General features: G+C 42.1%; 1 protein-coding gene across 7 annotated transcripts; it reads right to left on the reverse strand.

Moving 5' to 3' along the window:
- Window positions 1-562: 562 nt before the first annotated feature.
- LOC116656625 (serine/threonine-protein kinase Nek10-like) lies at window positions 563-27,174 on the reverse strand. Of its 7 annotated transcripts, none has more exons than XM_032458035.1 (6): window positions 23,062-23,388; window positions 16,891-17,001; window positions 9,258-9,353; window positions 6,320-6,372; window positions 6,205-6,236; window positions 563-2,063 (listed from the first exon to the last, which is right to left on the reverse strand). In XM_032458035.1, exons 1-5 carry the CDS (start codon window positions 23,248-23,250, stop codon window positions 6,230-6,232), a joined length of 456 nt encoding a protein of 151 aa, XP_032313926.1. In that variant the 5' UTR covers window positions 23,251-23,388; the 3' UTR covers window positions 563-2,063; window positions 6,205-6,229. The 7 variants fall into 7 exon arrangements, with proteins under 7 accessions (XP_032313926.1, XP_032313925.1, XP_032313929.1 ...); XM_032458034.1 differs by having other exon boundaries at window positions 6,181-6,236; XM_032458038.1 differs by lacking the exon at window positions 6,320-6,372 and adding an exon at window positions 21,391-21,549 and having other exon boundaries at window positions 6,181-6,236; window positions 23,052-23,187.

The following is a 27,174-nucleotide window of genomic DNA, read 5'->3' on the forward strand; positions in this document are numbered from 1 at the left end:
GGCCGATTTGGTAGTTTAATAAATAGTATTTTGGTCAAAGAATGCATCTGTCAGCTTAGAGTTGATGGGCCTAAAGTTGCTGTTGAAAAAGACATTCATTTGCTTATTTCTGTTACTTCTTACTAACTTCTAGCATAATAAATGCCATTTGTATGGTCTAAAAGAGTTAGAAATATTTTGCTCCCTTTTTGGTCAATAGGGTTAACTGTATACATTTAAAAATACCTTCAAATAAATAACTTCTCTTTTCTTACCAAGGTGTGACCTCTGAATACTATTCTTTTCTACACCATTTGAGATGGTTCAAGCTTTTCACCCTATAGCTTGGTTTATTCCTAGGTACTGGCTTCTGTCACAATGAAAATGTGTGACCCTAGGCCTGTGTACAAGTAAAGATGTGCCCATTCCACACATGAAAAAGAGATAAAAAATAACTCTGCAGGTTCAAATGAAGCCAGAATAGAAACCAAATTTTTCCTGGCTGAAATCAACAGCATCGCAGCCTTATGATTTCACATGTAAATTTTACACGAATGAATTTGGTTGAAGGCCCAAACTGAAATTTTCATTGCTATATTCTCATCTGTTGCTTTAAATTACAGTGTATTTGTAATAATTAATTTGGCTTAAAGACAAGGATTCATTGGCAGTTTTCAAAGGCATTAGTCCAAGGGAATTTGGATATATAATTTAGGTATTAAACATACTCACTGTAAAAATACTATGAATTCACACTGAGACTTTTCCATCCTGTACAAAATGATGTGTTTCAAGCACTGTAAATATAGTGAACTAAATTCTATTTGATAATACTAAAATAATACTACTTGATCATCATACATCAATGTAAATATAGAATTTAGTGAGAAGTAAATAAAAAGCATAAATAATTTCAGCTTTCAGGTGACTTACATAGAATTAAAATGTTAAGTAGCTATAAGTACAGTCTGATTTCACAATAATTTCTTGATATTACACCAGTTATAAGAAGCCAATTAGATTTTAGCCCAACAAGAATCTAGAGAATTTTCATCATAAATTGTCCCTACACAGGAATGGGCACTGTTTTGGCATCCTGAGTTCTCTTTTCTAGAGACGTCTCAATGAATAAAGAAGAAATTTATATTTTTATTATATAACTTATTTTCATTTCAAGTTCTTAAACAATAAAAACTTAAAACCAAAGTAGGCAATGTTAGTTACAAGGGACTCAGAATAAAGAATGTCGCATCTCTTTCATAGACTATGACTCTTGAAAGTGCTCTAAAAACACTATGAGTTTGATTAGCAGCAAAGCATTAGCCTAATGGAAACCTCCCTCCTCCCCTTACATATGTATGTACGTATAAATATACTATAGGTCAGTATCTTCTATCGGTCCAAATTAAATCCTACAATTATTCTCAGAGGCTGTGCAAGGTTGCAAATACTGTCTACGCTGTCTTAGGGCTCAAGACCACTAGCACCCGAGTGGTTGAGAGAAAACCAATCCTTTCATTAAAGCAAACAAAAAACTACAAAATCAATCATATAGTCTGAATTCCTTTTAAGAGCAGAAAAATTGAGGGCTCAGTGAATCACCCAATATATTCACTCTTCTGGGTCCTATAATTTTATCTAAAACTATTTTTTATATGTGGAAGGCTAGATGCCTTTACATAAATAGTTTCAGCAATTCTAAAAATATAAAATATTCCATTGAAAAATAGGACAAGTTTTTTTTTGTTTTGGTTTGAACTTGGAGAACAGTTCGGCGAGGAGTGGGTTTCCTTCTCACAGGTGAATTCTGCAGCATCTTCTCCCAGGAGCACGCTGACAGCTCCGTCATCCTGCATCTAACGCACCCCCGGGATGAACCTCCAGGAAGCGGCCCTGCTGGCACCGAGGCAGGCTGGTCTTCTCTCTTCCACACTCCTCTAGCAGCTCCCCACCCCTGGGCATCTTGCAACAGTGCCTCAAGTCCAGAACTTGAACTTGACTGCGGAAACCACGTCCATTTTAAAATGCAGCATTTTCATCACTTGGCTGGGTGATTCTTGGTGCCCCAGGGATAGGAGTGATACCTGGAAGAGCCAGAAGTGGAAAGAGTTAGCTACAGCCTCAAATATTTCAGTTCACACATTCAATTTCAAAAGCAGTAGCTCAGGTATATAAGTAAACAAATCACATGGAATCAAAATGTGATTCTGAACAGGACAGAATGGGGAGATTGTCAGAAAGCTGCCTTTTGCTGAAGTCCACTGCTAACACTGTCTTTCTCAAACTACAAACTCAGTGGGAACTAATAACCTTTTAGAGTGGAAAAATCACCTCTCCAAAGTAGCCTGTATCTTAAAAGCCTATTTCACATGTTCAACAGTTAACTGGAAGAAAAAGCAATGCAAGCTGATTCAATGTAGTTTTTTAAAAATCTCAACACTTATTTCATTGTCACAAAATAAAATGTTAATGCTTACCCCTAAGTATACAAGGATGGTAGGCTGGTCATCTCTTCTCTTACAAAATGCTTTTACTCTCACAAACAACACTGATCAATTTCAGGCACACCAGGATGTAACATTCTGGTAAGGAAGCGAACTTTTAATGTGTGTAAGAAGTAATCAATCAGACAAGGCTGCAAATGATCATGAGTAGGGCCCACCTGGGGCTGGGCCAGCTTGTTGAACCTTGTTTCATTTTCTTACACAGCTGTCTTCAGCTCAACTATGTACTACCCCCTCTTCCTAAAGTCCTCATTCTGGCTAGGGTCCCTCACAGCTGTTTCTGTTTCTGCTACCATTTTCTTTAACTAATGCAGCATTTTGTGCCTGAGACATTCTCCCTCCTGACTGCCCAAGCCATCTTACCCATTATTTAAACATTTCTCGGTAACTTCCCCAAAGACAGCTAATAGCTAGAGTCCTGAGACTCTGTTTGAGAATCGCATCTCTCTGTCTCTAACTAAACATAAACTCCATGATCTAAGCTGAAAATGCACCATATCTTGGCTTAAAGCTGTAGCTGTTGTCTGGATGCTTTGTACACACGTGTCTAAGTTTGAAGAGACAGTCTTAAATTGTAAACTTGAGTTATACAGGACTTAGCACGTAATTCTCTGGCCATGGTAATGAACCAAGATCATGGAATAATATTTTGCAATGATGACAATGATGATTAAGAGGATGATGGGAACAGTAGCAGATCTGGATAAATACTGGTGGAGGAGCTAAAACAATGCTTCCTATTTCTAACCATATTTCTCGGGCAGGTATTCTCAGTTTGTGTTCCAAGTAAAGGATGAAGAATCACTGGGGTGAACAAAGTCAGCAGACTAATTTCCTACAGTGCACTTCAAAGTCTTTAATATATTAATACCTGTTAACATTCTCCAAAAATGGAAAAACATACACTCAGAGTTTCCCAAATATATTTGGTCATGGAACTTTATTTTTCAGGGAGCACCTATTAACATCTTTGAGGATATTGGCTATTTACAAAACCGATTTGGGAAAATACACTCTACTGATTCTAAGTACTAACTCTAAATACCTCTGTATGTCCTGTGATGTTTAGCATCATCTATACTTTGACTATGGAAAAATCGTGACTGTCTCAGCTGATCTGATTCATATATGGAATTCTGTGTGTTTTCAGCTTCTGAGGTCGTAGGTGTCTATGTAGAGCCTGATTTACTTCTTGGAAATTAATTGGGGACACCAGTAAACAAGTAATGGCTTTAAGCACTACCATGGGTTATTTTTACTAGTAAACCACGAAAACTCTCCCAGTGATATATTCTATCATTGCTATTAGAAACTGAAGAATGTCACGGCCATGTGGCTGTTTAAATGCATTATTCATTTTAACTTGGAGCACTTTAAGAAAACTTCATGTCATAACCATCATATATAATGCTTTATCTTGATCAGTTAAATCATGTTGTCATATTGTATTCACAATTCTGAAAATAACTGAATAATTTCACCTTCATTATTAAGCATCTTATTGTGTATTTACCATAATAAGAAAACCTGCAATGTCTTTTAATACAGGAATATGTCTTGGAAAGTAGAAGTAGTATTTGATTTTTTAAAAACTCAATAATAATAGAATTGAAAAGGATAACCATACATTTGAAAGTTAGACTGAAATTATTATTTCTATAAAGGGAAAAATAAGACCTCTTGTAAGAGCCTCCCCAAGTTCCTTACACTGTTACTTAGTTGATTTTCTGCAAAAATTTGAACTCATAGCCCATGATCCTGAGTCTCTGAGAAAATGCAGATGTAACAAAGGTAAGTATGATTTTTGCCCCACCACAAGCAAGGGCACTTGAAATAAGAAGTTGCCAAACTCAAGAACAGAGACACTCACACCATCCATGGAAGGCTGGATGTATTCAGATCAAGAGTAGAAAATGAACGATCCAAATCCCTCCAGGACGGTGGGAGCAGAGTGATGATGGAGAGGCTGATTTCTATTAACAATATGCCTTCATTTCTCTGAAGTTACAAATCACAGCAGAACTAAACATACAAAGGTAGAATTTTGGAAATACACTGTCAAGCCAAAAGAGCAAGCAGCTGAATAATCTTATGTGTGATTCATAAGAATAACTTGTTGAAACAGAAGGGAAAAATGGCTGGACACTGAACTAACGTCAAAGACACTGTCCAAAAAAAGCATCTAATTTCCATAGAATGACCTGTAACAGGTTGTTTTTAAGACCACTTTCTCTGGGAAAGACTTTGAGAATAATTTAAACAGTGGTCACCAGATAGCTTCATCAGCTGGACAGAAAGGCTGCATCTCCAGGCAGAAAAGGCCACTTTGGGAGAACAAACCCCACAGGACCGTGCCTCCTAAAGCAACTTTAGCCATACAGGATGTGTAAGTGGTGGCTCACGGTCGATCTGATGATTCAGTTACCAGTGGGCTCCTCGACAAAGTCCAGAGACAATTCATTATAGTAGACACTGGCAGTGCCCATATCCCCTCATTCAAACCCCTTCAAAATATGCTGGCCTGACTTCCAACCGCCAGCATCTGCATTCCTTTTCCTGAGGATTTCTCTGGCCTCTAGAATCTGCTTTGTCCACTCTTACAGGCCAGAAATGCCAGGAAACTAATGTCCCCTGGGGAAAAAGGCCTCCAACAAGGGCTGATGGGAATCAGAGATCAACATCCCAGCTCCCTCAGCCCTGGAGCGCCCAGATTCCCAGTGGGATCAAGTTCAACTGTGGTTCAATTGCCACAATGGTAATTTGCTTGAAAATGAAATCTTCATTGAGTTCTTCAATACCTACCAGAGTTTTCTGGGATTGCCTCTCAAATAAACTAATGGAAAAGCAGCTTTTGGCAGGAAAGAGCTCTCTGCAGGAGGTCCCTTTGTCTGGTCACTAACCTTAAATCAGGCACCCCCATGCCCTGCTCAACCCCAGCCCTAGAGCACCTTTCAAATCTTTTGATCACACAATATCTTGTCTAACATGTTGGTTGCTTCCTAGATCAAAGAAGTAGAAATGGAGACTAAGTGATGAACAGATGACCAGATCTCTTTCCTAGCTTCCCCTTCTGTCATCTTATGAACAAACTATGTGAACAAGACAGCATCTAAAGAAAAATCACAAGAGGTCAACAAGCCTGCATATTGGGGGGGGGAGGGGAGAGAAATGACTGACCCCCATCTCAATGATTTAACTGAGGTCACTTCCTTTTTCCCTTGAAAACATTCATGATCGAGTGACTCTTTGGAGTTGTTTTATGTAGACACTAAGTCCACAATCTCCCCAGACTGCCAGCATTCGAACAAAAGGCAACTGTCCTTTCTACCAACATTTGTCACTCTTCAGTATTGATTTGTGAGAAGCAAGCTGCTGGACCTGAGTTTGGTAGCAGATTTTGACGCCCAACATGGGGCTGCACTCTCTCAGTGTTCAGGGTCTTCTGGGCTTCCTGGGTGGCAGCTTCTGGCGGTGGGGACACACAGGGTCGAGTGTAAGAGCCAGCTCGCCTGTGGCAAGCTGGCCAGAAGTGGGTTCTTAGGAAAGTCCCAGCAGTTGTTGGAACTATTCGTCCTGGGGATTCTGTCCGTCTGTCCCCTGCCCAGCACTGGCTGCCTATTTTCACTTACGGTTGGGGGGGATGAATTCTAAGTTCTAAACTGAACTTTAATATTTGAAAGCAAACCCTGGATCTCACCTGTTAGAAGTAAAATTGTAATACCCACTTTCCTCTAGGACTTCTTCAATCACAGTCTAAAATCGAAAAAAAAAATCAGGTTAGTATTGAATTAAAAGCAACAAACTGGAATCACTCAGAGGCGCTGCAGAAACCTCACCTGCATCTGTTCATAAGTGATGCCCTCCTCCAGAGCAAAGCTGGTAGGCAGACCTGAAACAGAGAAACTATTGCAAGTCTGGCACTTGGTTCATGTTTTCTCAGTTGCATTTTATTGGCAATTACAAGCGGGCAGCGAGACAGGTCAGTTTCTTAATGATGAAGACGAGTACTTAGAAACACATTCCAAATCGTCTTGGCTTTGAATACTCAGATGCATTGTTTCTCTTCCTTTAATAGCTTTCTGCATTTGGGGCGGCCATCAAAAAATAATACTCAAGATTTAAAGGCGTCAGATAAACTGGCCAATTAAGTTGGGGTGTGTGTGGGTGTGTATGGGTGTGTGTGTGTCTTATGAACAGGAAAGGAGTGACTCTAAACACAAACTACCTGAAAGGCAAAGAAAAGATTAAGAAACTCTCCCTCATCCACAAGACAAAAAGAGTGGAAATGTACTAGCAAGGATAAATTCTTAGTGGAGGAAGTACCAGCCAGTGAACGACAACAAAGATCTGACCCCTTCCATTGGCTGCCAGGAGGGAAATATAATACATTTAAAGCTAGAGGACAAGATTTCTTTTCCTGTTTAGTCTGAGTATCATATGCCAGCGCTTAACCTACTCCGGTGCCACCCAAAGCAGTGTTGACCATATTCCACTCAAATCAATCAACACGTGGAGGCCAGGAGCTCCCCTGACACTCAGGAGAGAGAAGAGAACGGGTTGAAGGCTGAGGGCAGGCGTGAGGATGTGAATCCTGGCAGCATGTTTTTTAAGCCTGGCTTAAAGCCCAAAGTGCTTCATGGTTCTGCTGTCTTCCCTTTTGCCCAGCCTGCTGTGATGAGGGACACACTCAGTCTGCTCTGGGGTGGTGTGTCCAGTTTCTGGGAAAGCTTGTCAAGTCCCTCTCTGACCACTGAGAGATTTCAACCAGAGCTCTTCCCTCATCGGAGCTGCTGCTGTCAGAAGTCTGGCCTGTGACTGACTGACCTGCCCTGGGAGATACTTTTAAAAGCAAGTGACTTTTTCCATTCTGAGTCTGTTCTTGTTTTGTAAATAAGTTCAGCTGTCTCGTTTTCTTTTTAGATTCCACATACAAGTGATGTCATGTGATATTTGTCTTTCCATCTCTGACTTACTTCACTTATTATGACAATCTCTAGGTCCATCCATGATGCTACAAATGGCATTATTTAAAAATTTTTATGGCTGAGTAGTATTCCATTGTGTATATATGCCACATTATATTAAGTGAAGTCACTCAGAAAAAGACGAATGTTGTATGATACCACTTATATGTGGAATCTAAAAAATTATGCAAATATTTACAAAACAAAAACAGACTCATAGACACAGAAAACACACTTATGGTTACCAAAGGGGAAAGGCTGGGGGGAGGGATAAATTAGGAGTATGGGATTGACAGATACACACTACTGTATATAAAATAAACAACAAGGATTTACTGTACAACATCGGGAACTATAGTCAATGCCTTGTAAACCTATAAAAGGAAAAGAATCTGAAAAGGAATATATAATATATATTCAGAATCACTTTGCTGTACACCTGAAACTAACACAATATTGCAAATCAATGATACTTCAATTAAAAAATAAATGAAAGCAAATGACTTTAGACAACAGTTTATCTGGATCTCATACATTTCTCAGGGGCTATTTTAAATGAAATTCTGCCTGCCCAGGTTAGCCTTATCCCAGGAATCCAAGTCTTAGGGAAAGTCTGATAATTATTACATGAAATGATTTGCCTAAATTAGGCAACAACAAAAGCACACCAGCAATGAGTGATGTTCTTGGCTGAGGGAATGGCAGGTTTTCATTTAACCCTAAAAGGTTCACTTCTGTTTCTGCCCCACTGAGGGACATAACTGTAGTTTACAGGGATTCAAAAATTATGCAGAATTCTACAGCCTCAGAGTAGCCTGAAGATCTCTTCTGACAGTCACACGTCACAAGGAGAGTTACACTATGCTCAGCCCATAAGCATACTGGCTAAGCATTTGTTATGTATTTACACTGATCTTTGCAATAACCCTAAGATGCACATAACATTTTTATCCTCATATTACAGGCAATAAAACTGGGGTTCAGTGAGGTCAAACAGTTTGCTCAAGGTCAGCTACTAAGTGACTGAGCTGAGATTTGAACTTAGGCTTCTAGGTTCACAGAGTATGCACCTTTAATCCCTAAGTTACATTGCCTCCCTATGTGAAGTTTTTCCAAAAAGAAAAAAAAAATTAACTATGTTTGATGTGATTCTTCAGGTAAGTTTCAAATTTTCTGTCCTATTCAAACTCTTCCTTTCTGCTTTTTATCTCCCTGGATGCTTTTGGGCATTTGATTCCCCAGCATCAGATAAAAAGAAATAAAAAGAAATACAATTTAACCACATGGATTTTCTTTGCTTCTGGTATTAATTAATGATCAAGGAAGCTGTCCCAAGTGAATAAAGTAAATCTCAGGGAATGGCCAGATTCCTACTGCACGTCCCTCTCAACTACCATCATAGATAATAAATATAAGATCTATTTTTATTTTAAGATGAAGATAATCTTTTGAGGGTAGCTGTTGATCCAAAGATCTGTTTCTTTTTTCTTTTTTTTAATTGAGTTATAGTCAGTTTACAATGTTGTGTCGGTTTCTGGTGTACAGCACAATTCTTCAGTCATAAATGAATATACATATATTCATTTTCACATTGTTTTTCACCATAAGCTACTACAAGCTCTTGAATATACTTCCCTGTGTTATATACAATGGAATACTACTCAGCCATAAAAAAACATAATGCCATTTGCAGCAACATGAATGTCCCTAGAGAATGTCATTCTAAGTGAAGTAAGCCAGAAAGAGAAAGAAAAATACCAAAAAATCTGTTTCTTCATGAAAGCCAGATTCCTGTGTTGAAGACCATTACCTGTTGAGTTATTTGAGGACAGGCTGTGTTCACTTGATGAATGATGCAATAAATGGTAATCTGATGCTCAATTGGTTCTGGAGATCCCTGAGATAACTGAAACAGAAAAAGTAAAACCGCGTCTTATTTCACATTCAGAGTCAAGTGACATGAGACCTCCGTGCGTGTCTCCACAAGAGGGACTGGGGCTCTTCGGCTCTCAATCCCTCTGACACAGATAAAGACCCATCTTCTTCCCTTCAAAAGCACTTATAAGAGGGGAGGGTGTAGCTCAAGTGGTAGAGCACATGCTTAGCATGCATGAGGTCCTGGGTTCAAGCCCCTGTACCTCCTCTAGGAATAAGTAAGTAAATAAACCAAACTACCTCCCCCAACCAACCTCCCCACCATCCAGAAAAAAAGGACTTATAAATTAGAGGCAGACAAATTACAGTAAAAGCAAGCTCCCTGATCAGGTGAGTCACACACACACACATCCTACAGTTTACAGTCTTATGAGAAGAAAATTAAAATGGATAGAAAAATAATGGCATGGGGTCTGGAATGCCAAAATGTTATTTTTATCAGGCGTGGGAGGAATAAACTCCAATTATTCAACAGAACATTATGTATACAGCAAATCTATACTTTTCCATGTATCTGCTTTGAAAATGCCTTCTTGTCCGGCCAAGGCAAAAAAGTTTTTTTAATACATCTTTCTCAATCACCATTAATTATTTTTAATCTCCACACATTAATTCTCAACACTGCAAACGAAAGAGTAGTTCACTAAAAGCCAGAATTTTTTAAAGTTCCAATCATTTAATTCCCCTCTGTAAAGTTGAATTTTTTAATGAAATTTTCAACTTCCTTTCAGCTTTCATTTTAACCAGCACTTAGGCTGGCCAAGTTTTGTGCCTGTGTAATACAATATGCTTTAAAAATGTCGATTCATGTTAACAAACCAGAAGCAAAAGGAACAATTTAGACTATGCCACAGTAGTTACCTTGGATTCATATCCTCTGTTCATTAAATAAGGAAGCTTGAAATGAGGTGCTAAGACCTAAACTTGCACAAAGAAGGATGCTAAAGCTATGAAGACCAACGTGGCTTTTATAAATTATTTTTTAACATTTTTTATTGATTTATAATCATTTTACAAGGTTGTGTCAAATTCCAGTGTTCAGCACAATTTTTCAGTCATTCATGGACATATACATACTCATTGTCACATTTTTTTCTCTGTGAGTTATCATAACATTTTGTGTATATTTCCCTGTGCTATACAGTGTAATCTTGTTTATCTATTCTACAATTTTGAAATCCCATTCTATCCCTTCCCACACTCCAGGCCCCTGGTAACCACAAGTCTGTATTCTCTGTCTGTTTAAAAATTATTTTTTAAAATAACTTTATTGTGGTATAATTTCTGTACAGTAAACTACACATATTTCAGATGTACAATTTGATGAATTTTGATAGATGGATACACCGAGGAAATCATCACCACCTAACATTTCCATCCCTCCCTGAGAGGGGCAAATTTCCAACTCCCAATTTATCCTTTCTCACCCCCTTTACCAACATGGTTTTTAGAAGAGGGGACACTGGATCTGAACCCCAAAGGCTGGATTTGGGTGGACACAAGGAAGCCAAGTAGACATTCCAGGTGGGAGGACTTTGAGGGCAGAGGCTGGGCATTGCACATTAGGGACAGAGTGATACAGGGCTAGGACATTAACCCAATGTTCTGGAGGCATGGGGATTTAGGCTGAAGAGAGGAAGGCAAGTGCTGTTCATTCATTCAGGGAGTGTTTTTTAAACCAACTCTTGTGTTCCATGCACACCTGCAAGCAACGAAAACAACCAATGGTGGCCAAAAACCATATTCTTGGAACTGACTGCCTAATTAGAGAAAAATGTGTCTGTGAAATACCCGCCTGGATATATGTAAAATTGCAACTGAGCTGAATGCACTGAAGGCCAGGCCGGTGGTTCTAGGAGGTCACAGATAGACCTAACTGAGACAGGGAAGGCTTTCCTGAAATAATGCTTCTGCTGAGAGACAGAATAATGAGCAAGAGTGAGTAAAGGATGGAGTGGGCAGAACATCACGGGCAGAGGAAAGAGTACGTGCAGGCTGGGGAGGAAGCAGCATGGTAGGTGGGCCCTGTGTCCCGTGAGGAGACAGCAAAGGGTGAGAGTGGTACAAAGTGAGGGTGGGGAGAGGGGTAAGGCTGGGACCAATCAGGACATGAACATTGTGGTGAGAATTTTGGCATTTTATACTCAGACCCATGAACAGTGTGTGTGTGTGTGTGTGTGTGTGTGTGTGTGTATGTGTGTGTGCATGTGTGTGTGTGAGATAGAGAGAGAGAGAGACAAGAGAGAGAGAGATGACCACATTCTGTTTTAAAAGGATCACTCTGGATGCAATATATATGTAAGAGTCTGAATGGGGCTGGGGGTTTGGTGTGAATGCAGACAGATCATGAGGAGGCACCTGCAGAGAGCGGAGGCCAAGGCAGCTGGACCCGGTGTCAGATGGGGAGGCAGGAAACTGGAAGCAAGTGATTAAGAACACTGCCAACGTCTGGCAAAACCGACTGGAGAAGACATCCAGATGGCCGACAAGCACATGAAAAGAGGCTCAGCATCAACAATTGTTAGAGAAATGCAAATCAAAACTACGATGAAGTATCACCTCACACCGGTCAGAATAGCCATCGTTCAATAGTTCACAAATGACAAATGCTGGAGAGGGTGTGGAGAAAAGGGAATGCTCCTTCACTGCTGGTGGGAATGCGGTTTGGTGCAGCCACTGTGGAAAACAGTATGGAGATTCCTCAAAAGACTAGGAATAGACCTACCATATAATGCATTAATCTCACTCCTGGGCATATATCTGGAGGAAAACAGAATTCAAAAAGACACATGCACCCCGATTTTCTAAGCACCACTATTTACAACAGCCAAGACATGGAAACAACACCAATGTCCATCGAAAGATGACTAGATAAAGAAGCTGTGGTATATTTATACAACAGAATACTATTCAGCCATAAAAAAGAAAAATAATGCCATTTGCAGCAACATAGATTGACCTGGAGAATGTCATTCTAAGTGAAGCCAGAAAGAGAAAAGAAAATGCGGCATGATATCACTTATATGTAGAATCTAAAAAAAAAAAATTACATGAGTGAACTTATCTACAAAACAGAAACAGACTCACAGACATAGAGAACAAACTTAGAGTTACCAGGGCTTAAAGGGAGTGGGAAGGGATAAATTGGGATTTTGAAAATTGCACCTCTTGGAGAGTGCTGGAAATTTTAGCTATCTTGAGTGTGGCAGTAGTTTCATGGGTGTAGACATCTATCAAAATTCATCAAAGTGTACATCTGAAATATGTGTAGTTTACTGTATAGGAACCATACCACAATAAAAGTTTTTTTTTTTAAAAGGAAATCAGCAAGAGAAGGGTGCCAAGACCTCAGACTAGGTGGTAACCAGTAGGAAGGAATGGCTACTGAAGATCAAATATTCTTACTTAATAACAGGAGCACATACGGCCGCTAGTTGGTGCTTACTGCATTCTAGATACATTTGATGTTCTATTTGGTCCTTACAACTACCCTGTAAGGTAGGCATTCTGCCCACTACACATGAGGCATCTGGGATGTAAAGTAATTTGCTCCTAAGTGGCAGGACCAGGGCTATCATATCAAACGCCAAGGAAAACCACCTGCACGACGAAGACCACCAGGTGTTAATGAGGTAGGAGATGCAAGAGGTAAAGTGGAACAGCTGGAGGTGACCGCATGCTTTGAAGAACAAGCAGAAGGAAAACAAATGCTGCCAGTGATATTTGATGCAAAGAAAGGAGGAAGATGGTGACTTCAAGCCTGGACATACCAGATGGCAAGTAAATATTCACCCGCCAGGTGGAAATCTGGGTGATACAACAGAAGCTTTCTAAGCAGTGGCCTCTCTGGCCAGCTGAGGCCACAATGTGGGTCAGCAGTCCCAGACCAGCACCGTGGGGCCCTCCCTTGGCTCGTGAATATTGAGCTGAGGGGCACCTCCCATCTTCAGCATTATGTTCTGCTTGGAAGAACGTGTACGATCCTCCTTCTGAACTGATATAAAAGGGCTCTTCTGCTCTGAACAAGCACCTACAGTTGCAAAGGGCAAATGGTTGTGTGTGCTTTTGAACTGAACAGGTCACTATTAAAGAGAAAAAAAAATCACTGTCACCAACCTTCCCACCAAACACACTGATGTCGAGCAAATATTGAACAATTTTACCACCTTATTGGCCAACTGAGAACACTGTTACTTTCTGGGCAAAAAACTAAATAGAAGAAAACAGAGAGGAATTACAAACGTAATACTCATTAAATTCTCCAAACTGTATCTTCTTTTCATATCATAAAATAAGTTTATCTTTGCTGTGGGACAGCTACATAAACAACTTCGAAACTAATCAACTGAGGGACTCAGAAGGAAATTAAGCCAAAATGAATGAGATTAGGTGTCAGAAGTGAGAAAAGTTTCAGCACTTTTCTCATCACACTTCACTCGCCAGGCCTCTGATCTTTTTTCTTTTAGGTTTCCCTTGTCCTCTCTCACTGAATTATATAACATGTTAAGTCACAAAGTATTACTTTTTATTTCATTTCTTCTAAACTACAGCTCCTTACTATTAGGTTTCATTAGGTTTTTGAGGCCAATTTGTTAACACAAATGTCAGTATTTACACGCACTATTTTCTAATACTTAAATCATAGTGGCTGATAAGATGCAGGTTCAAGCATTTACTTTACAGTAAACTTCACAGATGGTGCTATGCACCCCCATGAGGAATCATGGGATGCCCGGCTGTCTCTCTTTATTGATGTCAGCAGCCAAGAAGGGTCATGTCTAGACCCATCACTTCTTTTAAGGGGCTGCAAAATGACAGTATTTTTACACTTTAAGTACTTATTAGCTGAATGAGTTCTGTAATGAGAGAATTTCCTTTCATCAATTTAGTTACCCTGAGACAGAATTCATAAGGGAAAGACAGAATAAACGTTTGATTATTTCCTTCTCTAAACAAATTTGAAATAAGTTGTTGGTCACTCACTGTCTTTCAAAGGTAAACAGTAAGTGATTTTCTTTTTTTTTTCCACTACCATGAAGCCTTGGATTTAAACATTAGTTGGTGCCTTTGATCCACTGTGGTTATGATTCTCTTCAATGCTCTAATTATACAACAGAGAGCAGTGAGCTCCTGAGTCCTCTGACACACCCTCGGGAGCCCTGGACAGCATCCCTGCCCTGCAATCTGTTATGTTAAGATATTCCAGCCTAGTCTTGTTCAGTTTCAGCTCTAGAGCTGCCAATGGCTCTATTTCCAAAGCCATGGGTGCAGACGGAGCACACTGCTGCTTGCTTACTTTCTAAACTATATTAGTGAAATTTTTGGAAATATGAGTATTTTTTAAAAGATAAGATTTATCATGAATTCATACCCATTCATATTGATCTTTCTAATTCTAATTTGGATTAATACCTTCTATTTTGTCTCTGCTGCTTTTCTCTCCCTTGCTGAAAATCCTGGTCCTCAGAGACACATATCCAGTTACTCAGATGCTTTATTTCTCCTGCAATTCTAGCCAAGGTTGAGCAGGCTGGACTGAAGATACCTCAGGTGAGTCAAAAAATAAAGAGCTTCATTTTTCGGAAAAGGGCTCGTCCATGTTTTGGCTCACCTGTATACCCCGGGTCTCAGGCGGTTCATAAGTAAGGCACAGTCATCCCATGAAAACACCTTCAGACTGCAGGCACAGAGTCCCTGGATTTCAGGGGGAGCTTCAGAGGGGGAGGTGGGAACTGAGTGCAATTCGTGTATTGTCACCACTGCTCCACAGCCATGGTGTGGGACGGCTGTGGCAGTCAAAGGCTAATGGGCCTCTACTCTGTGATGGCACAGTGTATGAAAAAGCCATTTCTGAACAAATCCCACTGTTGACTAAAGATTACATCACAAAGGGGGAAAAACAGGTCACAAAGGCCTCATTTAGGTTTCAGACTAGGGACAAAGTTGCTTCTTTCTACTTATGGAGAAGTGTATAAATGTATCAATACTTACATTCCAATGAAGAATAGAACCAGCATAGGCCATGTTAGACAGCGTGCAGGTGCACCAACCTAGAATCTATTTGATACTCAACTATATTAACCATCAGGCACCTACCAGGCACTGGGTATGACCCTGGGGAATCAAAGATGAATGAGACACACTCACTGCCTTTGGAGAAACTGTAATAATGCAAGTCTGTTTGAATGATGAGCTACTTAAAACAACAGTAAGAGTGAAAATGCATAGAGAAAGGGGCGATTAATTCTTGATGAGGAAACAAGGTTTTAGTGGAAGAGCTAGTTAATATGACAAGCAGAAGATTTCTTTAGCTCACTGGAGGCAAGGCCTGCCTCCATGATCGTAGTGTTTCATAACGCCATAAATCACCACGGCTTAAAGTATCAAGGGGGCAGAGCATCCTTCAGCGTCTAACTGAATCTGGCTCTCAGCCAGGTTGAAAGCAAAGATGATCCTATGTCCCTACAGATGTCAAACAGGACAAAGGGACTTCTGTCACCAAGTTGTGCTAACCAGAGATAAGCAATTTTCCTTCTACCTGGTTGGTTTAACCTGCTGGTGAGTCAGTTTCCTTATTTAAGAATAGAAATATGTACCAGCACCCACAGTCTAGGAGACTGCAGAAAGTCGATTATGGAAAGAACTTTATAAATGTTTCATTCCACCCTCATAGGTGAGAAAAACCATGGCCTCAGATGTTAGCTGACTTGTTCCAATTTGCAAAGCTCAACTCAGTGATTTGTTGAAGAATATCCTAATAAAGATTGGACTAGAACTGTCTAATAATTGTGTGTGTGTGTGTATGAGATATTAAATTACATATATTATATATTAAATGTATATATATATATACACACTTAGATATATTTAATAACATTTTTTAGGGAAACATACAATAATATTGATATAAATTTCTATTACTCTTCTGAGACTGATGGCTTCAGAAATGAAGGTGAGAAAATTAGAGGCAAAGGCATAGCCTTGATTTACTATCTTAAGAGATGCTACAGTCTGAATCTTTGTGTCCTCCCCAAAGTTGTATGTTGAAACATAAACCCTGAGGTGATGGTTTTGGGCAGTGGGCCCTTTGGGAGGTAAATTGGGCTAGAAGGATAAAGTCCTTATATAAGTGTTCCTATTTTTAAAATTACCCATAAAAGGAGGTCTGGGAGATCTCCCTTGCCTCTTCTACCATGTAAGGACAGCAAGAAGTCAGTAGTCTGAAGCCCGGAAGTGGGTCCACACCAGACCCGACCATGCTGGCACCCTGAACTTGGGCTTTTGGTTTCCAGAACCGTGAGCAATAAATTTCTGCTGTTTCTACATATATCATCTCACGGTCTTTTACTACAGCAGCCCAAATGGACTAAGACAACCATGGACAATGCCCATTCACCGTGGGCAGAGCTTAAGTAGAGGACGCAAGCTCAGGAGGCAGACAAATTAATTCCTATGATGTGTTTCTGTTTGGTAGCCAAAGAAGAATTCCTGTACGTAGAGCACCATACCTTTTTAATTTCAGATTTCAAGTTGCAAGGGTTACTCTGCTGGCTGAAGAAGATTTTCTTGAATCTCTCTATAATCCTTCTTTTCAAATTGTGGTGCAGAGCTGGAGGAAGCTGCATAAAATGAGAAAATCGTTATCAGCAAGTCATTAGCAATGCATAGCTGACTCCCAGGAAGCATTACTGAGGGTCAGTCATGGTACTCCTTGCATGGGACTGAATAAGAATTAAAGTTTTACCCTAATTAGCATGACTTGATATTACCCTTGTTCATTCTACAATCCAGAAGAAATAAATTACTGTGTTCTCTTTCAAAAAGCTAGTTCTAATTATGTTACTGTTCTTTCATTTTATGGATATTATTTTTCATAGAACAACTGAATTATATATTAGTCGCACATATGAATTAAATTAAGTTTGCAAATAAGAGTCTTGACAAAGAAAGATGCATTCTTTGAGATGCTCGAGTGCTTGTATCATTCTCAGAACCATGCTAAACACTGTAATTTGGTCTTTGTCCTGAAGGACCTGAAACTATGGACCAGGAAGCCCATATCTCTATTAACACATCATCAGAGGCCTGCTTGTGAGCATGTCTGAATGTGCAACTGATCAGAGAGAGAGATCACATGGCAGGGACTAATCTTATCAGGAAGAAAGAGAAATGAACTCATATACATTAGAGCCCAGCCAGCATGACTTAGATTTGATGAGTAAGTAGTAGGAAGTCACAGGTAAGAGTGGAGAAGGGATGGAAAATACCTGAAGACAGCTTCTTGCTCTAACAATTCCCTATTGTTACCCAACACAAGTTGCCACCTCTCTAATTCAAACACCAAAGGGTGGTTCAACATACACAAATCAATCAATGTAATACATCACATCAACAAGAGAAAGGACAAAAACCACATGGTCATCTCAAAACATGCAGAAAAAGCATTTGATAAAATTCAATACACATTTATGATAAAAACTCTCAGCAAAGGGGGTATAGGGGGAATATATCTCAACATTATAAAAGCTATATATGACAAACTGACAGCCAGCATAGAACTCAACAGTAAAAACCTCAAAAAATTCCCTCTAAAATCTGGGACAAGACAAGGATGCCCACTATCACCACTCCTATTCAACATAGTCTTGGAATCCTAGCCACAGCAATCAGGCACAAGAGAGAAATAAAAGGGATCGAAATTAGAAAAGAAGAGGTAAAAGTGTCACTATATGCAGATGACATGATAATATAAATAGAAAAATCAAAAAGTCCACAAAAAAACTACTAGAAATAACTGAAGAATTCAGCAAGGTAGCAGATTACAAGATTAATGTACAAAAATTAGTTACATTTCTTTACACTAATGATGAACCAAAAGGAAAAGAAAGTAAATAAACAATCCCCTTTAAAATAGCACCCAAAGTAATAAAACACCTAGTAATAAAACTAACCAAGGAGGTGAAAGACTTACACATGGAGAACTATAAAACACAGATTAAGGAAATTAAAGAAGACTATTTTAAAATATTGATTCTTCCAATACAGGAGCATGGGATGTCTTTCCATTTTTATAAAATAGTCACACTGCCCAAGGCAATCTACAGATTTAACGCAATCCCTATCAAATAACCTAGGACATATTTCATAGAAGTTGAACAAATCATAATCAAATTTATATGGAACCACAGAAGACCTAGAATGTCCAAAGTATTACTTAAGAAAAAGTAAGAGGATGGAGGAATAACCCTCCCAGACTTCAGACAATCCTATACAGTTACAGGCATCAAAACAGCATGGTATTGGTACAAAATCAGACATATGGACCAATGGAAAAGAATAAAGAGCTCAGAAATGAACCCACAAACTTTTGGTCAACTAACCTTCGACAAAGGAGGCAAGAATATACAATGGAATATAGACAGTCTCTTCAGCAAATGGTGTTGGGAATACTCGACAGCAGCCTGTAAATCAATGAAGCTAAAACAATCCCTCACACTATACACAAAAACAATCTCAAAATGGATCAAAGACTTAAACATAACACAAGACACAGTAAAACTCCTAGAAGAAAATATAGGCAAAACATTATCTGACATACATCTCAAAACTGCTCTTACGGCACTCTACTCAAGCAACAGAAATAAAAGCAAGAATAAACAAATGGGACGTAATGAAACTTACAAGCTTCTGCACAGCAAAGGAAATCATAAGGAAAACAAAACGACAACCTACAGAATGGTAGAAAATTTTTGCAAATAAAACTGACAAAGGCTTGATCTCCAGAATATAGAAGCAACTCATATGAATTAATAAGAAAAAAAACAAGCAACCCAATCCAAAACTGGGCAATAGACCTAAACAAGCGATTATCCGAGGAAGACATACAAATGATCAATGATCATTAAAAAATGCTCAATATCACTAATTATCAGAGAAATGTGAATCAAAATTACAATCAGGTATCACCTCACATCAGGCAGAATGGCCATCATTCAAAAACGTCCACAAATGACAAATGCTGGAGAGGCTGTGGAGAAAAGTGAACCCTCCTACACTGGTTGTGGGAATGCAGTTTGGTGCAGCCACTGTGGAAAACAGTATGGAGAGTCCTCTAAAGACTAGGAATAGACTTACCATATGACCCAGGAACCCCGCTCCTGGGCATATATCCAGAAGTATACCTAATTCAGGAAGACACCTGCACCCCAATGTTCATAGCAGCATTACTTACAATAGCCAAGACATGGAAACAGCCTAAATGTCCATCAATAGATGACTGGAAGAAGAACTGGTATATTTATACAATGGAATACTACTCAGCATTAAAAACCGACAACATAATGCCATTTCCAGCAACATGGATGCTCCTGTAGAATGTCATTCTAAGTGAAGTAAGCCAGAAAGAGAAATAAAAATACCATAGGAGATCTCTCATATGTGGAATCTAAACAAACAAACAAACAAACAAACAAATCATAAACACAAAATAGAAATACACTCACAGACATACAATATAAACTTGTGGTTCCCAAGGGGGTGGGGGGTGGGAAAACATAGACTGGGATTTCAAAATTGTAGAATAGATAAACAAGATTATATACTGTATAGCACAGGGAAATATATACAAGGTCTTATGGTAGCTCACAGACAAAACAAATGGGACAATGAATATATGCATGTTCACGTATAACTGAAAAATTATGCTCTACACTCGAATTTGACAGGATATTATAAAATGATTATGAATCAATAAAAAAAGGCTAAAAAAACAAAGACAGGATAAGGGAAATCACACAATCTGAACATCACATAGAGAAGCAAGTGAAAACCAATGGGAGCCATGTATTTCAAACCTGAGATAATAAGAAGTATGCCATTCTATGAATCAAAGAGGCCCCACATGGAAAAGAGAAAAGGATTTGGAAAAAGGAACTGAAGGAATCAGACTAACGTTTCCCAAACTGAACAAAGAATCAGCTTTCCCAGTACGGGAAACACAGTGGGATCCAAACAAGATACATACAAAGAGACCCACATCAAGACATGTTGTCATGAAAAGGACCTAATTTCATGATAAAGAAATGATTCTAAGTGCACCAAAATTAAAACTAGTCAATCACAAGAGAACCTCCATCAGGCTTTCAGCAGGTTTCTCAACACAAACGTTGCAGGCCAAGAAGGGAGTTCACAGAGAGAGACAACTCCCTGAATGAGAAGAACGTGCAATCTAGCATAACTTATGCCACAAGACAATCCTTTAGAATAACTGGAGAGATCAAAAGTTTCACAGACACGCAAACATGGAAAGAATCTTGCAATAAGAAACTTACCCTGCAAGAAAGATTGAGAATTTTAGACCCTGATGAGAAAAGAAGCAGGATGATGTAGAAATGAGAAAACCATCCTTGGAAAGGCAAAAACGGCAAGAATTGGCAAAAGAATAAATATAAAGTTGTAAAACACAGCATCAAAATCATTAAGGATGGGAGAGGGAAGCCAGGATATAGAGATTTGTTTCCATTCTTTTCAGGATGTGTTTGAGATTATATAATTCTCTGTTTAAAGACAACAGAGAGAGAAATGGGTTAATGTATTCGAGAATCAGTATGACCATAGGCCAAAAGCACACAATGGACTCACAAAAACCAAAGAGAAACCAAGGTAATAAAAAAGGAAATACTCAAAAGGCAGTTAAGCTGTATTTAAGACACAATGACCCAATATCACTGCTAGCAAATATTCTTCACACATGTTGAAACAACAGATTATTACAAAAAAGATGCATGTATAAATGTTCAAAATGTGAATTCATACTAATGAAAAATGTACTAACCCAAATGTCTATTATTATAAGAAGGGATAAATAGTTTCTGATACATTCTTACATGCCATACATAAAGAATGAATGCATGGCATATTAAGCAATATGACCAATATGAAGGTCATATTCATATAAAGAATATGTTGCACGCAAAAATAGGACTGAGAGAAAACGGACAGCCACTAACCTGTGAACTGGGATGGATTTCATGTCTATGAAATTGAGATTTGAATATACTTGACTTCCAATTCAATGGATTCATAGAATATGTGATCATCAATCTTTGTCTTCTTTCACTTAGAATGGTTTTCAAGTCCGGATATATATTAACAAAAGGTTACATAAACTGGAAGGAAATATTCAAAAAAATTTTCTTACACATTATATATTCTCTTCGTACTTATCTAGCAAACATGGTAAAACATTACCACTATGCATTCCTAAAATTTTGAACATTCAAATTTGAATACGTTTCTGAAATCAATTTGCTTGTAAGGGTAAAATACGATAAAATTCCACAATTATTGCCAACACTAAGGAAAACAGGGAGCAATCAAAAGGGCTACAGCAACCGAAAGAGGATCTCAAGTTCCAATCTCAAGTCTCCTATTTGGGCGACCGTAAGTACTGGCTTCACCTCCAAACAGCTTCTCGACTGAAAGACAGCTATCACTGGCCCTTGCCTCTCTACAGGTGGCAGTTCAGGTAACATGAGATAAGGTACCAAGCGCAGTCTCTGACATGCAGTGTTCACAAATGGTTTGCTTCCTTCATTCAACAAAAGAGACACACTCCCATGAAGGCTGAGGTGGAAAGGAGTCTCCAAGTACACAAGTCTCCGTCAGCACAAAAGACGACAGGTGCTTGGTTCTACTTAAAAAAACAAATCAATAAAAAAAACATCACCACCATTCCAAGGATGCTCCTGAGGGATCTCAAGCCGGGCCGGGAGCCTGCACTTGCTTCTCCAAGAACTCCATCTGGGCTGCATACACACTGAGCACTAAAGCCTTAGAAGGAAAAGCCCACAGTCATTGTGCTAAGACATCTAGATGCCTATCTGCTAGTAGGAAATCTCAGTCGGGCTCAAAGTGGGGCGGTGGCGAGGCGAGCGTCAACTGAGATGTAAAACCAAATGATACTTGAAGAAATCAAGACAGCGATGCTGACTTATCATTCCTGAAACGCGAACGCTACTATAGCAGAATCCATTTGGGAACTTCAGGTTTGAAACATTCCACACCAACACTGCTGCCACTGCATGCTTTTAAGAAAGCTTACTCAGGAGATCACCACTGGCACCGCGGAAAGTGCTGAAGCTAAGCCGTCTGCGGAAAACACAGGCGAGGGCACGAAACAAGAAAATGATCCTGGGTTTGTGCACACACACCACTGCAAACGCATTCTGGACCATGGCTGCAACCGGCTTCAACACCTGAAGGTATTGGCGGCTTCACTGGGGGTGGTCAAGGGAAAGCCGCGAGGAGTTCCCCCGGGGGCGGGGGCTCAAGTTCCCGTCCTGGGGGTCAAGAAGGGCCCCACCGGGGAATGGCCTCCACGCCCTGTGCCCCTCCCCGACTCCCGGCGCTAAGGGAGGGCCGCCGTGGGAAGCTGCGGATGTAAAGCCCCAGCAAGAGCGGCCAGGCCCTGCCCCAGACTCCTGGCGCTCAGAAGACGGGGCGTCTTGGCGGGGGTCGGGGTCAGCGCTGGAATCAGGGTCGAGGGTCCTAGGCCAAGGCCGCGGCTGCCAAGGCCTAGGTCGGATGGGAAGCTGCGCGGGGGTGCGCGGCCGGCACACGGGGTGCGGACAATCACGACACCATGCCCCAGGAGCCTTCCCCGATGTACCAGAGCTTACTGTAGGGCGGCCCACGTCGCACGCCTGCCCGCGGACCATCTCGGAGCCCGTGTCCGCCGCCACCGCCGCCGCGCCCCATTCGCTGCCGCAGCCGCCGCCGCCGCCGCCACCGCGGCAACCGCCGCTGCCGCCTCCATGGAAACCGACGCGGACGTTGGCGCTGCCAACGCACTGGGCCGGCCCCTCCATGACCACTGCTCAGCTCAAGCTGCGCCTCCGAAACTGACCACGCCGCTGCCTGTGCAGCCGCCGCCGCTGGCAGGCGGGAGGAGGGACAATGCGGCTAAGAAGAGCCCTGGGCCGCTGGGAACAACTGTCTCCTGCCTCCTGCCTCCTGCCTGCCTGCCTGCCTCCTGCCTGATCAAGGGGTGGGCCGTCGCCGAGCTGGGGGCGTGGCCGAGGAGGACACCTGGGCGGGGCCGGGCTTCGTGCACGGGGAGTGGCTCCTTCGGCCAGGGGGCGGGGCTGCACTCTCAGGGCCAAGAGTCGTGTGGGAAGTGGTATCCGCCCTGATTTGTCTTCCCGCCTGAGAACTCCTCCTAACAAACATGAGCAGTTTTCACAAGAACAGCTTGCCCAGCAAGGACAGCATGGGCTGAGATGTCTGTGTTTCCCCAGGACTGGGTAGAAGCTGGGAACCAGGCTGAGGGGCGTGGATACCTCAGTCACCCTCCTTGGGGGCTGGCCGAGACCCCAGGGTGTCAGAGCAGGGGAACTGACCCGCTCATAAGTTTGTGATGAGCCATCAGTGGGGGAAAGGAGCCCAGCAGGGAAGCAGACCACTGCTGTGTCCCAGAACTCCCCTGGCCCCCTCCCAATCTGCCTAGACTTCATCACAGTGTGTGCTGGCCCACCTCTCCAGCCTTTCCTCCTCACCCCACCTCACATGCTCTGATCCTTTGTGGACATGGCATGGCTCTCATCCCTGCTTCCCCCCAGCACAGTGCACCTCTTCCAGGCTCTGACTTCTGATTCCTTCCCTGGGACCCAGGCAGGGTCAGGACAGCAGAGACTCCTTGAGGAAGGCCTGTACACCACCAGCATGGAAAGCTGTGGCCTAGGGCTTATGCAGGTGGTATGACCCTCCACTTGGCCCTGCAAAGAACTTGCGGAATATGGACCTCACGCCAGGGCCCTCTCTTCACCTCTCACACGATCTGTAAGTCAGCCCCTCCGGAACTCCTCCACTGCTTTGCCTCCTCCTGTCCACCTGAGCAGCACCCAAGGGCTCCCAGCCCTTCTTGACGCTTTGCGAAGGAGACTTTAGGGCACGTTTTCAGCTCTGCCACCTCCCTGTCCAGCTGGGCCTGCACCAGAAGAATCCACACACTGTCCAGGCTCCGACAGAGCATCTGCCAACCCTGGTGGCTGTCACTGCACTGTGTCTCTGCCTTGGGTGACACACATGGCAGGCAATGGCAAAAAAAAAAAGGGGGGGGAGGTGTGATGATGGACACATAGAACCTGGACCCTAATTTCCCTGGTGGGACGTATTAGTCCTGTGAGTTCACTGCTTTCAGAAGTTTCAAGGTGAATTGGCTAATGAACAAGACCATCTCCCAGGGCCCTCAAGGAAGGATGGCAAACTCCGTGTACATAGAGGGCTTAGTGGCTGTTATCAGCTGCACAAGTTGCAGTCTTTTGGCAAGAAACTGATCAAAGGCTGGTTCTTCCATGTTCCCTCAGGCTAAAGAGGACAGCCTCCTTAGTGCAAATCATCCAAACAACACTGTAGTCCACTGGGCCCAGACTGGTTTCCTCAGAACCAGCCAGGCCATGCAGATCACACCCCAAGGAACACTTTCACTTCTCTTTTCCCTGAATATGGGCTTCTGATAGAACCAGCAACTTCAATAGGACTTTTGCAAATGTATACAGAAATAGACAAGGGCAATACGAACACTACATCCAGCACTCAGACATGACACAATGTTAAACAATCTCCCATAATTGCTTCAGCAAATTTTACAAGGAAATATTTATTAAGACATTGAAATAGCCTATTAGTCCCCCATTTCAAGTGTACAATATTGAGGGGGGGCGTTCAGCATATTCATAGACTTTCTCATCATTGCCACAATAATTTTACAAAGATTTCCTTACCTCCAGAAGATAACATATATCCCTTCGTTATTAATGCCTTGTCTCCACATCTATGCCTCAACAACCACTAATCCTCTTTCTGTCTCTGTATGTTTGCATATTGATGACAGCCACTTGAAAGTGTCATCAACGTTTGACTTGTTTCACTTGGAGTGGTTCTCAGGGTCATTCATTCGTTCACAGCACCCTGTTCCTGAAGTGCATGGAAATATTCAAGACCTTTTTTTTTTGTTTTTTGTTTTTGGACGAATTTTAACTAGTTTCTGTACCTAGCTAGCCTACTTGGTAAAACATTCCCTCTATGCATTTCTTAAATTTTGAACGTTGAAATTGGAATACGTTTCTGAAATCAATACGCTTGTAAAGGAAAAATAAGATAAAATTCCAAAATTATTGCCAACACTAATAAGGAAAACAGGGAGCAATCAAAAGGGCTCTGGCAACCAAAAGAGGATCTCAGACTCCAATGTCAAGTCAGACTATTTGGGCGACTATAAGTACTGGCTTCACCTTGAGACAGCTTCTCCTCTGAAAGACAGCTGTCTCTGCCCTTCCCTCTCTGCAGATGTCTGTTTAGGTAACATGAGATAACTTACCAAGCACAGTATCTGACATGCAGTGTTCGCAAATGGTTTGCTTCCTTCATTCCACACAAAAGACACACTCCCATGAAGGCAGAGTTGGAAGGGAGCCTACAAGTCCACAAGTCTCCGTCAGCACAAAAGACAAAAGGTGCTTGGTTTTACTTAAAAAAAAAAAATCAATAACAACGCCGTCACCCCGATTCCACGGACGCTTCTGAGGGATCTGAAGCCAGCCCTGGGTGCCTGCTCTTGGTTCTGCAACAACACCATCTGGGCTGCATACACACTGAGCGCTAAAGCCTTAGAAGGAAAAGCCCACAGTCATTGCGCTAAGACATCTAGATGCCTATCTGCTAGTAGGAAATCTCAGTCGGGCTCAAAGTGGGGCGGTGGCAGGGGGAGCATCAACTTAGATCATAAACCAAATGACACTTGAAGAAATCAAGACAGCGATGCTGACTTACCATTCCTGAAACGCGAACACTACCATAGCAGAATCCATTTGGAAACTTCAGGTTTGAAACATTCCACACCAACACTGCTACCACTGCATGCTTTTAAGAAAGCTTACTCAGGAGAGCAACACTGGCACCACAGAAGGTGCTGAAGCTAAGCCATCTGCGGAAAACACAGGCGAGGGGCCGAAACAAGACAATGATCCTGGGTTTTTGCACATAAGCCACTGCAAAGGCATTCTACCCCATGGCCGCAACCGGCTTCAACACTTGAAGGAATTGGCGGCTTCACTGGGGGTGGTCAAGGGAAGGCCGCAAGGGGTTCACCCTGGGCCGGGGGCTCAAGTTCCCATCCTGGGGGTCACGAAGGGCCCCACCGGGGCGTGGCCTCCACGCCCTGTTCCCCTCCCCGACTCCCGGCGCTGAGGGAGGGCCGCCGTGGGAAGCAGCCAGAGCAAAGCCCCAGCAAGAGCAGCCAGGCCCTGCCCCAGACTCCTGGCGCTCAGAAGACGGGGCAGCTTGGCGGGAGTCGGGTCGGCCCTGGAATCAGCGTCAAGGGTCCTAGGCCAAGGCCGCGGCTGCCAACGCCTAGGTCGGATGGGAAGATGCGCGGGGGTGCGCGGCCGGCACACAGGGTGCGGACAATCACGACATCATGCCCCAGGAGCCTTCCACGATGTACCAGAGCTTACTGTAGGGCGGCCCACGTCGCACGCCTGCCCGCGGACCATCTCGGAGCCCGTGTCCGCCGACGCCGCCGCCGCTACCGCGGCAACCGCCGCTGCCGCCTCCATGGAAACCGACGCGGACGCCACCGGCGCCGCCAACGCACTGGGCTGGCCCCTCCGCGGCCGCCGCTCAGCTCAAGCTGGGCCTCCGAAAGGGATCGCGCCGCTTCCTGTGCAGCCGCCGCCGCTGGTAGGCTGAGGAGGGACAGCGCCGCTAAGAAGAGCCCCGGGTCTCAGGGAACA

This window comes from Camelus ferus, chromosome 17 (assembly GCF_009834535.1).
Source record: "Camelus ferus isolate YT-003-E chromosome 17, BCGSAC_Cfer_1.0, whole genome shotgun sequence".
Lineage (NCBI taxonomy): Eukaryota > Metazoa > Chordata > Mammalia > Artiodactyla > Camelidae > Camelus > Camelus ferus.

Bases quoted from the DNA above. Each gene is read 5' to 3' on its own strand.
- LOC116656625 (XM_032458032.1), bottom strand. From the start codon at position 23,250: ATGGAGGGGCCGGCCCAGTGCGTTGGCAGCGCCAACGTCCGCGTCGGT. The intron at 6,237-9,257 runs GTAATGGTCTTC...TTTCGATTTTAG, and splicing joins GTCCTCAAATAACTCAACAG to ACTGTGATTGAAGAAGTCCT. The intron at 2,064-6,180 runs GTGAGATCCAGG...TGGCTCTTCCAG, and splicing joins TACAATTTTACTTCTAACAG to GTATCACTCCTATCCCTGGG.